This window comes from Mus musculus, chromosome 5, assembly GCF_000001635.26.
Source record: "Mus musculus strain C57BL/6J chromosome 5, GRCm38.p6 C57BL/6J".
In the NCBI taxonomy this organism is placed as follows: domain Eukaryota; kingdom Metazoa; phylum Chordata; class Mammalia; order Rodentia; family Muridae; genus Mus; species Mus musculus.
Window position 1 is genome coordinate 48,415,702 of NC_000071.6, and position 13,551 is coordinate 48,429,252.

The 13,551-nt window shown below is 40.7% G+C and overlaps 1 protein-coding gene across 11 annotated transcripts in view; it reads right to left on the reverse strand.

The window, feature by feature from the left end:
• Window positions 1-13,551, reverse strand: part of Kcnip4 (Kv channel interacting protein 4) — a 1,135,620-nt gene that overhangs the window by 26,199 nt on the left and 1,095,870 nt on the right. For all 11 annotated transcript variants that reach the window (NM_001199243.1, NM_001199242.1, NM_001199244.1 and 8 more), the window contains one exon: window positions 3,511-3,580. In NM_001199243.1, the coding sequence (NP_001186172.1) occupies window positions 3,511-3,580 (70 nt within the window). The remainder of the gene's footprint in view (window positions 1-3,510; window positions 3,581-13,551) is intronic.

Consider the following 13,551-nt stretch of genomic DNA (forward strand, 5'->3'; position numbering starts at 1 on the left):
AGAATTAGAGGTGCGCACTGAAGAGAACTGAATTTTCGGATCTGGAATTGGTGCATTCAAGTAGGTACCGGAAACAGAGGTGTAACTGCTGTTTTGGTTAAATGCCAACAAGGGTGTTTGGCTAAAAAGGTATAAATACTACAGACTGTGGAAGTCTAAGGAGGAGGGCGAGAGGAAGAGGGAGTAGGGAAGGATGTAGGAAGGTAAGGAGGGAGAGAGAGGCAGAGAAACAGAGGCAGAAACAGTGAGAGACAGAGAGATATGAGATCAGCAGGCATAGCAACAATGCATGTTATGATACATACATATATTTTGGAGGCTCTCAGGAAAAAACTGACACCCTCTGGCCTGTATTTTAACAGGATTACTGACTTACCTTGAAAATTGCCTATGGTCAGACAAAGAGGTACCACAGCCAGGGAGGCCAGTTCAGACACTCTTTGAGCTTGCTTCAGCAAGTTATTGTTTTGATTTGTTGTTTTAGGTGATGAGCACCTTAGAAAGGTGGTGGCTATGTAAATGGAAAAGTCTACTCTGGCCACAAGCATAGGAAGCCAGCGTTGCCTCCTGAGTTAAACAGATTTCAAAGCTCAAGTGAAGGACTAGGTATTGTTCTTGCCTAGCCCTGTGAAATTGTCCTAGATTCTGTTTTATGTTGTAAGCTCAGCTCAATTCTATGACTTTCCTGGAGATTTGAACCCTATGTGTTATAAGCTCTCTGTATTACGTAAGCTACTAAAGTTCTCTTTCTGCAAGAGTCTTCTTTGTTTATAAAGTTTCAGCCTTTGTTACATTAAAACCCAAACTCATCTACCATATCTGTCTGGTAATGTCTTCCTGGTTTCTTCATTGCCTCTTTTCTCTCCCTGCCAAGTTATCCTCGAGCGCAGTCTCCTTTGATTGCCAGTGTCTGCATGGTTCAGTTCCCATTTACCCTTTGGGCTCTGCAGTTGGGGTTCCTGCCTGTGCCTGACACGGCCTATGAAAGTTGCTCAGATCAAGCTCAACAGTGATTCTCAGATCCTTTTCTTTCTGGATTTCCTAGAAGACATTGGATTTCATGTCTGCACTCTTTCCTGTAAGTTTTCTTTTTACTTCTTGAGAGTCTCTGATTGTCCATTTTGTCTCTTAATGGACTTATTTCTTTCCAGTTCTCTGACTCTCATGCTTGTCTCATGATGCTTTCCACTTTGTATGAATGTACGGACTGTTCTAAGGACTCTCGATGGAGGTCAGTTCACTCCTTTGTTGTTAATAAGCTCCAAATCTCTGTTATTTTCTTTGACTTCTCTTCTGAACTTCAGATTTTTACTGACTTCTTGTTGATACTAAGTGCCCACAAGAGACTCAAATGTAACTTGTTCAAAGCTGAGATCATTATACCCCAATTCTTCTTGTAGCAAATTACCTGGTGCCCAGGACAAGAGTTCTGGACATCATCACCAACCCTCTCTCTTTTTCTCTACCATAGGAATGAGTTAATTACTACAATCCTGTGAGTATTCCACAAATGATCACCTTTGCTGCTATCCTGTCTTTTTACCTACACTTTATCTGCCTAGATCGAGTGATCTCTGCTGCCTTCAAAAGGTGAAAGACATCATCCTGAACCGGACTGCTCATGAGATGATGATGAGGCTGTGGGTGGCTTTACCATGGACTTTAGAAGCAAATTAGTCTCTATACATTGATTTGCATATTTATAGAAAAGAACAAGCCCAGGGAGAGGGGCTGAGGGGTGGAGGATGAAGCTTTCCAGAGCTAGGCAAACTGCATAGTAGATTCCCCCCTGTACTATCCTTACTGTTAGGTCAGATCAATTTACTTGGATAACTTTTTTTAATTGCTTGTGATTGAGCAGAACATCTCATTAGGTCTATAGCTGGTTCTCATTGTACCATTTTTGACTTCATATCTTCCAAGTCATACTTTATATTCACTCTGTTTTATTTTGCCCCTCTTCTAACTAGAGTATAAGATAATGTATTGGGAGCAGGTCACATGGTCTTGCTCCGGTTTCTCTTCACATGTAGCTGGGCGCACACTGGTCTTCACATGTAGCTGGGCGCACACTGGTCTTCACATGTAGCTGGGCGCACACTGGTCTTCACATGTAGCTGGGCGCACACTGGTCTTCACATGTAGCTGGGCGCACACTGGTCTTCACATGTAGCTGGGCGCACACTGGTCTTCACATGTAGCTGGGCGCACACTGGTCTTCACATGTAGCTGGGCGCACACTGGTCTTCACATGTAGCTGGGCGCACACTGGTCTTCACATGTAGCTGGGCGCACACTGGTCTTCACATGTAGCTGGGCGCACACTGGTCTTCACATGTAGCTGGGCGCACACTGGTCTTCACATGTAGCTGGGCGCACACTGGTCTTCACATGTAGCTGGGCGCACACTGGTCTTCACATGTCGCTGGGCGCACACTGGTCTTCACATGTCGCTGGGCGCACACTGGTCTTCACATGTCGCTGGGCGCACACTGGTCTTCACATGTCGCTGGGCGCACACTGGTCTTCACATGTCGCTGGGCGCACACTGGTCTTCACATGTAGCTGGGCGCACACTGGTCTTGGTGACAAGTTAGAGAACACACAACAGTACATGAATCTCTCCCTTCACTCACCTCTGACATGGAGGGAGCACCATCATCCTCCCTGAGTCTGGTTTGTTTCTTTTCCTTCCTTCCGTCCGTCCTTCCTTCCGTCCTTCCTTCCTTCCTTCCTTCCTTCCTTCCTTCCTTCCTTCCTTCCTTCCTTCCTTCCTTCCTTCCTTCCTTCTTTCCTTCTTTTCTTTTTTCTTTCTTTCTTTCTTTCTTTCTTTCTTTCTTTCTTTCTTTCTTTCTTTCTTTCTTTCTTTCTTTCATTTTCTTCATTTACATTTCAAATGCTATTCTGAAAGTCCCCTCTACACAACTAAAATCATATCTCAATTTTTATTCATGTTTGCAGCCGGGAGAAGTTACTAGAAGGAAAGGGGGATAGCAGAAAGTAGACACTAGCTAGAGCTACACACACACACACACACACACACACACACACACACATCTAGGTTATAACCCAGATCTGCCACTGAGTTGCTATGTGACCCTGATCGAATCATTTAACTTTGCTAAGGCCCAGATTTCACATTGGAAAATTAAAGGTAATTGGATTTGCCCTAATTTGGAGAGCCGAGAAAATCAAATGAGCATCCTAAGGCCTGAAGCCATTTTGAGGGCCCCTAGTAGAGGTCAAAAAGCACTGTGTGAGAAGTCATCATGCTGGGCACACGGGATTACTCACATGAAACTGAGAAATAGGCTTTTAGAGATTCAGTGATGTGAATGTAGCTTATTTTTATAATACACTCAAAATCCTATGAGCTCTGTGCTATGCATTAATTCTTTTACAGGAAGATTAAAAATGTAGAGCCATGCTATGAAAGATTAAACCAAACTCAAGATTGCATGCATAACTCTAATTCTGAGAATGCGTTAACAAGTCCACATTTGTACTTACCTCCCTGTGGAAAGAACTGTGAGTAAATCTCCTTGAAAGTTTCTTCATTAACAACACCACTGGGGCATTCCTAGAGAAAGCACAAAGACGTGCTGTGAGCAAAGCCTTTATAAAAGTGATTTTGTACATTTTGAACTGAATGCTCTATAAAGATGTACCAAGTACCAAGTTAACCTCCATTTATGCACACACACACACACACACACACACACACACACACACACATTGGGGTGTGGTCTGGAGAAAGGAGAAAGTTCTCTCATATTCAAGGAATATAAATCTTGGAACTGAAGGTTTCAATATCTTTATATTGACTACTGCCCTCATTTGCTTTGTATTGTGATAATGATCATTACCAAAAGCAACTTGGGGAGGAAAGGGTTAATTTTATCTTACACTTTGACTCCATCACTTGAAGACTCTTGGGGAAGAACCTGGAGGTAGGAACTGAAGTAACAGCAATGGCTGAGTACTGCTTATTAGCTTGCTCTCTATGGCTTGCTCAACTTACTTATAGCACCCAGGATAATCAGCTCAGTGGCCGCAATGCCCACAATGAGCTGGGCCCTCTCACATCAGTCAAGGAAATGCACAATTGAGGTTCCTTTTTCCTAGATATGTCTAGGCTATGTCAAGTAGACAAAACAAAACACCTAGCCAGCAAAGCACCACAGCTTGTCTGGCTTAAGTATTGTGCAAAGGCATGTGTTTTTTTAACAGTGAGGTCATGGGGCCCTGCGTTGCTTTTCTTGGCATACCACTGAGATATTGCAATGTGTTCCAACAGTTGTTATTGGATCTTTGTTTTATGACTAACAAAGTTTTTTCCCCCCCATATATTTGTGACTTTCATTAGAAAAGTATATTGTTTTTTTATGGGTCTAAGATAGCTCAAGAGGTTTCAAACAGGAATATGATTCCTAGCAATAGGGTGCTATTCTGGAGCATAGAGAGACTCGGCCATATAAAAGTGACCTTATGTGAGAAAAGACCTTCTCAAGAGTTGGGAGAGATGGTCTTCAATGCCACAGAGAGGGCCTGAACTTAATGGAACTCTAGCTTTCTACCCTTGAAACTGTTGCTGAGAACCGATGTGTACTGACCAAAGAATAGCATTGGCTTGTTGATCTATTGACACCAGGCAAGGCTAATACTTTAAAAACTAATTTTGTGTTCCTATAAATCTAAAGCTTCTGAAGAGGCTGATACCATCTTAAAACCATAAGGGGCTAAGCCAGCAAAGCATAGACTGAGAAGAGTGGTAGCTCTATTCACTCTGTAGAGAGAGGTACACAGACGTCGGCTCAAGGGTCAGTAGTATAGCTGCTCCATGAGAACTGAATGCTGACCATGCCACAGCAGTCCAGCATCAGGTTGTACATGGATGCTGACTGTCCACTCTAGGAGATCTATTAGTCCTTCTCAGATGGTTCTCAGAGCTCCATATACTAAACTAATTTCTGCTCCAATCATCATAACCCTTTTATACTCCATAACAAACATTCCTCTAGAACCAGCTTTTTCATTAGGGGAGAAGAAGGGGCATGCTGAGGTTTTAACAGACCAGATATTAGGTATGAATGCATCTGCTATGCACTTCTGTTCTCCACATTTTAAAAAAAATTTATTTATTTATTTATTTTGGTTTTTTGAGACAGAGTTTTTCCGTATAGCCCTGGCTGTCCTGGAACTCACTTTGTACACCAGGCTGGCCTTGAACTCAGAAATTCACCTGCCTCTGCCTCCTGAGTTCTGGGATCAAAGGCATGCGCCACTATGCCTGGCCTTCTCCACATTTTTAACCACCATGCAATTGATATGCTGATGAGGATGGAGGAGCTCTCATTGAGACCCACCTCTAGATGCAAAGCTTCAAGCATTTAAAGACAGCTGAAAGAGGAGGAATTCATCTTCCTCAGGGATGAGCATACAACTACTTATCTAATAGCATACAGCAATCCAATATTAAGCAACAATGAATGGGAATATATATGTGTGTGTGTGTATATATATACATATGAATGGGAATATATATGTGTGTATATATATATATACATATATACATACACACACATATATGTATTCATATATTTGTATATATACATATATATGTACATATATACATATGTATACATAATTTGTGTATATATGTATAGGCATAGGTATTTATCATTAATAAATACCAGTAACAGAGGATATTGGAGCAAGGAGAGTTGATATGAATACAGTATACACACACAATTTAAAGAGTAAAATTAAAATGTAGTTAGCACCAAAACCAACCAACAATCCTTTTAAGCCCTAACATTACTATCACTTTAATACTAAGCTTGTTTTATCATCGTGGGAATTTGTTTTTTCCGATAAGCCAGTTAGTTCTTCACCGGAAATGAGCTTCCTTAGGGGGGTTTCTATTCTCTCATTTGTTTCCACAAAAGGTAGGACCTTTGCTATGCAAACAATTTATACTGATAGCTCTGATGTGAGTTTGTCTTTGCTGACCCTGTCAACATATTAATCAATCAGTGACATGGAGCCAGAATATCTGTACTTATATAGATCAGAAAGGCTGGGTTATTCAGTGAGGCAGAGGGGAAGATGTAGGTAGGCTTGAGACTTTTCCAGATTATTAACTCAATTGTTTTTGAATGTGAGGATTCCAAATCCAAGAATATGGAGCAAAGAAAGGAGAATCAAACAAACAAACAAACAAACAAGCAGTCAAACCAAACCATGGTTAATTTCATGTGCTGCTTTTTCTGTGACCTGGGACCCAAACAAAGTCTAGCCTTATCTTGGATGTAAATGTGTTTGTGAATGAAATTTGCCCATTCTCTGCAATGCTGGTGATATTCACTTTGTCTCACTGAAGGCTTAGAAAGAGCAAAGTCTTACAGTCTTAAGTAGGGGAATTCCTGAGTAGATTGCCGTAGACTTCATCAGCAATATGTGTGCATCTCTGACTCATAAGGATGCATTTAGTGAGCTGCAAAGACTTCCTGATTGTACAGTCTGCTGGCTTTTCACTTCAGAATTTGTACTGACTAAACTGCCAATGTATTTCAGCTGTCAGTCAGCCTGTCTTTTCTTCTTCATTCTCTTTCTTCTCCTCTTCTTTCTCCCTTTCTTCTTCCTCCTCTCTGCTTTTCCCTTTTCCTCTTCCCCATTTCCCTCTCCCTCTTCCTTCCATTCTCTCTCCCTTGCTGTCTTCCTCTTCTTCCTTTTGTGTATGTGAACATATGTATTCACCCACACATATAAGCACCATTTGTTTTTCCTTTGGAGAACCATAGATAATATAGAAAAGAGCTTAAATTAACACCTATAATCTATAAAAGGAAATAAAATAGTATGTGTACACAAAACCGTTCAAAAGTTTGGATTAAATAACTCTTGTTGGCCATAAGAGCAAATGAACACTTTGTGGTTGTACCTCCTCTCAATGTAAATTGTGATTTATTAGCTACTTAATCATGAACCATCTGTTTATGGCCACAAAGAGAAAGAAAGTGTTTGGCTGTCTGCCACCAGGTGGTAAATTTTGTATAGTCAGAATCTGAAAACTTCCTCACAGTTGAAGAGAGGCTGGCAGAAGCTGAGGGTCAAATACAGGGCTGTCTGTATTCTGAAAACTTGTCAGCTGCCTTTCATCTTGAAGCATATTTGATAGATACATTTTATAATATGAACAAATTGGTAGAAATTGATTGTCTCAATGTTCTAGTCATATTTTTGTCTAGTGAAATAATTTTTAGCAAATTAAATGCTTTATTGATTTTGAGGATAGTAGGTCTCACCAGGTAAATTTTTCATATCATTTCAGATTTATTATCTTAATTTTAATTTACAGAAATCACAGATTTATACAAAATTTAGGATCTAAAACTATAGGAATAAAAAAAGACAATGTTCTTTTCCTTATAGAGCCCAAGATTGTTATTACTTTCATTATTTTTTTCAAAGCCTAGAGACATATTAGTGCTGTTAATATACTTACATGTGTAACGATCCACCGGAGTGTGTTAGGCCAACTAGTGCTTACACCCTAAAAGAAAAGTAACTCTCCCTCTCCTGAAAGATATCAGTTGACAGTAGCTCTTCAGCTACAGGTGAGATTTCATACCCACTTCTTCGTCCATGCTGGGATTTTTGTCTTGCTTGTACTTACACAGATCTTGGACAGCAAGCTGCAACCACTATGAAGTTAGCCATACATCTGCCCTTTGTGTCTGAAAAACACTATTTCCTTGTATTTATCTGTTTCCTCTGGCTTTTGCTCTTTCCATTCCCTCTTCCACAATGATAAGGGTACAATATAGGTATCCCATTTAGTGGGAGTGGGGTATTCCATAATTGCTTATTCTGTACACCATGATCAATTGTGGGTCTCGGTTAAATGCTGTCTACTGCAACAAAAGACATGTGTTTGAGAGAAGCAGTAGTATGTGTGTATAATAACAAGTCAATAGGAGTTGGTTTAATGCCCCCATAGCAAAGCAAAAATAGTAGATTTTCCCCTGCTTCCTATGAACTATCTAACCACAAGTTCTGTTACAATGCCAGGTATGTATTACATTTTCTGGTCCTAAACCCAACCAAAAGGAGTAACATGTGTTACTCCCATAACATTTGTTCCAGTGTTGCATCGATGGACATACCTTGTCAGAGCAGTTCTTACTGTAGCTTCACAGCTAGGTAAGACTGATGACCACTTTCCTCTTTGTGTAGCATACATAACAACTTCTAGTATCATGACAGCTAGTCAGGACAGTTGATGTTTCCAGGTCAATACAAGCTTGATTTATTCATAGTCTATATGTCAAATAGGCTGTATTTCCTGAAGTAGTGTATGATATCAAGGTATAGAAGGTAACCAGTAGCATTGGCAAATAACCTGTGATGTTTGGGGAATCTATAGAATCTCACTGGCCAACAACCTCAATAGAAATAAGCTATTTCTGATATTGAACTTTCTATTTGTTAGTGAGTGGTATCTATTAGGGTTATTGTTGCCCCATTTTAGGATAAATACATTTAAGGTTTTTTTATATGTATACAACGTATTATAGGAAGCTTCTCTAGTTTTTGGTTTTTGCTTTTTTTGTCAACAGAAATTCAGGAATCCTTCATTCACTAAGTTAAAGGAAACTATTCTCTAAATGATGCTGCATATGTGAAAATATGTTAAAAATGATTCCATCATGCAAAGGGTAGGAAATGGTATTTCCGACGGATGTATTCACAGGAAATTTCTCAGAAAATTAGTTTGTGAGATGTGCTATGAGTTCTTATAATTTTGCCTCATAAAGGACCCTTTCAGCATTTCATATAAACTTGTCATAGCTCTGAGAAAATGCACTACAAATATTACAACAGAATATAAATCAGACATATAACAATAAAGCATAAAGACAACATCTATTTCAAAATTATAGTTGTCTTCTATCAAATGCTGTTTCCTTATCTTTAAATTTTTAATTAAAGATTTATAAATAGAATCAATGAGACAACTCAATGGGTAAAGAAAGATATTTGTGACCAAGCATGACAACCTGTAGGACACAGACGGTCCAAGGAGAGACCTGACTCCTGCAAGTTGTCCTTTATACATACATGATCACACATGCACACATCATATATACCCCCCAGACAGTAACACAAAGACAATAACTAAATGTAATAATTGTTCTACGTTATAACAAAAATCTGAAAAAAAAAACACATTTGGAAATAATCCTTTAGTAATCAAAACCAAAAGATTATGGAAGGAATGGGGGTTAAGTCTTCTATAAGAACTAACCTGATTGAGTAGGTTACAGTAAATGAATATAAAAAGTTAGGTAGAGCTGTGGAGGGAGTATCTTAGAGGAGTTGTAAGGGAAGTGGGTATGGATAATATTAAAATACATTGCATTTATGGATGAAATTCTCAGACCAGATATATTGTACTCAAAATAAAAGTTTTGGTGAAATATCTTGTGCTGTCTTTGTAATAGTTGTCACATTGTATACTTAAAGTATTTTTTTTTGCCTTTTATTAACCCCATACTCACCCTTAGTACAATTGGAGACTGATATGCATGATAGTTGATACTCATTGTGTGATGTTTAACTGACAATCTTTAACAGAATTATATGTTGCTGACTTAAAAATCAAAACAAAGCTATTCTTTATTAGTCTAGCTGATAAAGAGAATAGACTGACCCACCTCTGGGTAGGAGCAAAGGAGAATTGTAGGTAGATCTATGCAAAAAAAAATCAAGGGGACTTAGGTTTTCAAATTAGAGCCACAAAAGAGCAAGTGTTACATAACCATTGGAAGAAAGACGTCTTTGAGATAGCAAGAGTGGGTGGCAAATGTGCTGGTGCCTCTTGAAGGAAATCAGCTTCTTAAATAGTACAATTACTAGACAGCCCATCACAATGAGATGGGTATAAATCCAGGAGCAGAGAACAGTGAGCACCCTGCACACAGAGAATATCGTTTAACCAGGACTCAGGAGATGCCCCAGGAAGGAACAACTGAATCAAACAACCTACCATGGGTTGGGGATTTTTATCAGGACCTCTCCAGTTTTAATGGCCACACATGTTTATAAACGTATCAGAGGACAGAGGCAATGTTAACAAATAGTTTACTTCTTACAGGCCTGCTGCTTTACAGGAGGCTTGAAGAGAATGAAGACTCAGGGAAGGCTGTCACTCAGGGTTTTAAGGGCTAGGAAGTGATGGCAAGATTTATTCAGTTTGCAAAAGCTATGAATAGGACTCCATATGCTGCGGTGTATCCCGTGTTTATTTACTTATTGCCGCCACCGAGATCATTATGCAGATCTTATTATTTGAAATCACTTTCAGGTTGGCATGACATCAACCTAGTAATACTGAAACAAGATCAATAGAATAAAAATTCACAGGAACTCCAGTGGAGCAATAGGGACACCAACAAAAAAAGTTTTACCCGCAAAACTTTTGACCTGAAAAAATTCATCCTGTCTATAAGAAGTACAGAGAGTGGGGATGGAGCAGAGACTGAGGGACTGGCCAACCAATAACTGGCCCAACTTGATACCCATCCCATGGGCAAGCATCAATCTCTGACACTGTTAATGATACTCTATTATGCTTGTAAACAGGAGTCTAACATAGTTGTCCTCTGAGAGGCTCCAACCAGTCTGTCTCAGACAGATGCAGACACCCATCCAAAGGTGAATGGAACTTGGGGATTCTTATGGAAGAATAGGAGGAAGAATTGTGGGCACAGAAGGGGATAGAATCTTCATAGGAAGACCAGAGTCAACTAACCTAGACCCTTGGGGCTCCCAGAAATGAAAACGCCAAACCACCAAGAAAAGGACACACATGGGCTGAACTTAGGGCTCCCTGTACATATGTAGCAGATGTGCAGCTTGGTTTTCATGTGGGTCCCGAACAACTGGAGTGGAAACTATCCCAAAATCTGTTGCCTTTGTGTGGCATATGTTCTTTTAGCTGGGCTGCCTTTTCTGACCTCAGTGGGAGAGGATGTGCCTAGCTTCACAGAGTCTTGGTGTGCCACGGTGGATGGATACCCTGGGGGAAGCCACCTGCCCAGAGGAGTAGAGGAAGGGGGGATGGAGGAAGGATTGTAAGAAGGGGTGACCTGGAAGGCGGCAGTAATATCCAACATATATAAAGAACTCAAGAAGGTGGACTTCAGAAAATCAAATAACCCCATTAAAAAATGGGGCTCAGAACTGAACAAAGAATTCTCACCTGAGGAATACCGAATGGCAGAGAAGCACCTGAAAAAATGTTCAACATCCTTAATCATCAGGGAAATGCAAATCAAAACAACCCTGAGATTCCACCTCACACCAGTCAGAATGGCTAAGATCAAAAACTCAGGTGACAGCAGATGCTGGCGAGGATGTGGAGAAAGAGGAACACTCCTCCATTGTTGGTGGGATTGCAAGCTTGTACAACCACTCTGGAAATCAGTCTGTCGGTTCCTCAGAAAATTGGACATAGTACTACCGGAGGATCCAGCAATACCTCTCCTGGGCATATATCCAGAAGATGCCCCAACTGGTAAGAAGGACACATGCTTCACTATGTTCATAGCAGCCTTATTTATAATAGCCAGAAGCTGGAAAGAACCCAGATGCCCCTCAACAGAGGAATAGATACAGAAAATGTGGTACATCTACACAATGGAGTACTACTCAGCTATTAAAAAGAATGAATTTATGAAATTCCTAGCCAAATGGATGGACCTGGAGGGCATCATCCTGAGTGAGGTAACACATTCACAAAGGACCTCACACAATATGTACTCACTGATTAGTGGATATTAGCCCAAAACCTAGGCTACCCAATATATAAGATACAATTTCCTAAACACATGAAACTCAAGAAAAATGAAGACTGAAGTGTGGACACATGCCCCTCCTTAGAAGTGGGAACAAAACACCCTTGGAAGGAGTTACAGAGACAAAGATTGGAGCTAAGATGAAAGGATGGACCATGTAGAGACTGCCTTATCCAGGGATCCACCCCATAATCAGCATCCAAACGCTGACACCATTGCATACACTAGCAAGATTTTATCAAAAGGACCCAGATGTAGCTGTCTCTTGTGAGACTATACCGGGGCCTAGCAAACACAGAAGTGGATACCCACAGTCAGCTAATGGATGGATCACAGGGCTCCCAATGGAGGAGCTAGAGAAAGTACCCAAGGAGCTAAAGGGATCTGCAACCCTATAGGTGGATCAACATTATGAACTAACCAGTACCCCGGAGCTCTTGACTCTAGCTGCATATGTATCAAAAGATGGCCTAGTCGGCCATCACTGGAAAGAGAGGCCCATTGGACACACAAACTTTATATGCCCCAGAACAGGGGAATGCCAGGGCCAAAAAGGGGGAGTGGGTGGGTAGGGGAGTGGGGGTGGGTGGGTATGGGGGACTTTTGGTATAGCATTGGAAATGTAAATGAGCTAAATACCTATTAAAAAATGGAAAGAAAAAAAAAAAAAGAAGCAGAAGCCGGGCGTGGTGGCGCACGCCTTTAATCCCAGCACTTGGGAGGCAGAGGCAGGCGAATTTCTGAGTTCTAGGCCAGCCTGGTCTACAGAGTGAGTTACAGGACAGCCAGGTGTATACGGAAAAACCCGTCTCGAAAAGCAAAAAAACAAAAAAGCATAAAACGAAAAAAAAGTAGAAAGTGGAGAGGGATCGCATATGAGTGATGATGTCCATCTATTTCTGGTTTCCACATGCTGTGTGCAGATGCGCATATGTGAATGAATGCACACTTTGCCCCTTCTTGGAAATGGGAACAAAACACCCATGGAAGGAGTTACAGAGACAAAGTATGGAGCTGTGACGAAAGGATGGACCATCTAGTGATTGCCATATGCAGGGATCCATCCCATAATCAGCTTCCAAACGCTGACACCATTGCATATACTAGCAAGATTTTGCTGAAAGGACCCAGATATAGCTGTCTCTTGTGAGAATATGCCGAGGCCTAGGAAACACAGAAGTAGATGATCACAGTCAGCTATTGTATGGACCACAGGGCCCCCAATGGAGGAGCTAGAGAAATTACCCAAGGAGCTAAAGGGATCTGCAACCCTATAGGTGGAACAACAATATGAACTAACCAGTCCCCCAGAGCTCTTGTCTCTAGCTGCATATGTATCAAAAGATGGTCTAGTCGGCCATCACTGGAAAGAGAGGCCCATTGGACTTGCAAACTTTGTATGCCCCAGTACAGGGGAACCCCAGGGCCAAAAAGGGGGAGTGGGTGGGTAGGGGATTGGGGGTGGGTGGGTATGGGGGACTTTTGGGATAGCATTGAAAGTGTAAACGAGGAAAATACCTAATAAAAAATAAATTAAAAAAGATGAAAAGATAAAAAAAATTTTTTTTTAAAAAGTCTCAACAGAAAAATTGGAGTGTTTCCATCAAAATGAGTAAAATATCCTGAGGCTGATATTCATATGAATAGGAAGGTGTAGTTGGGTGGTTTTGCAAACATTTGTTTCCTCAAA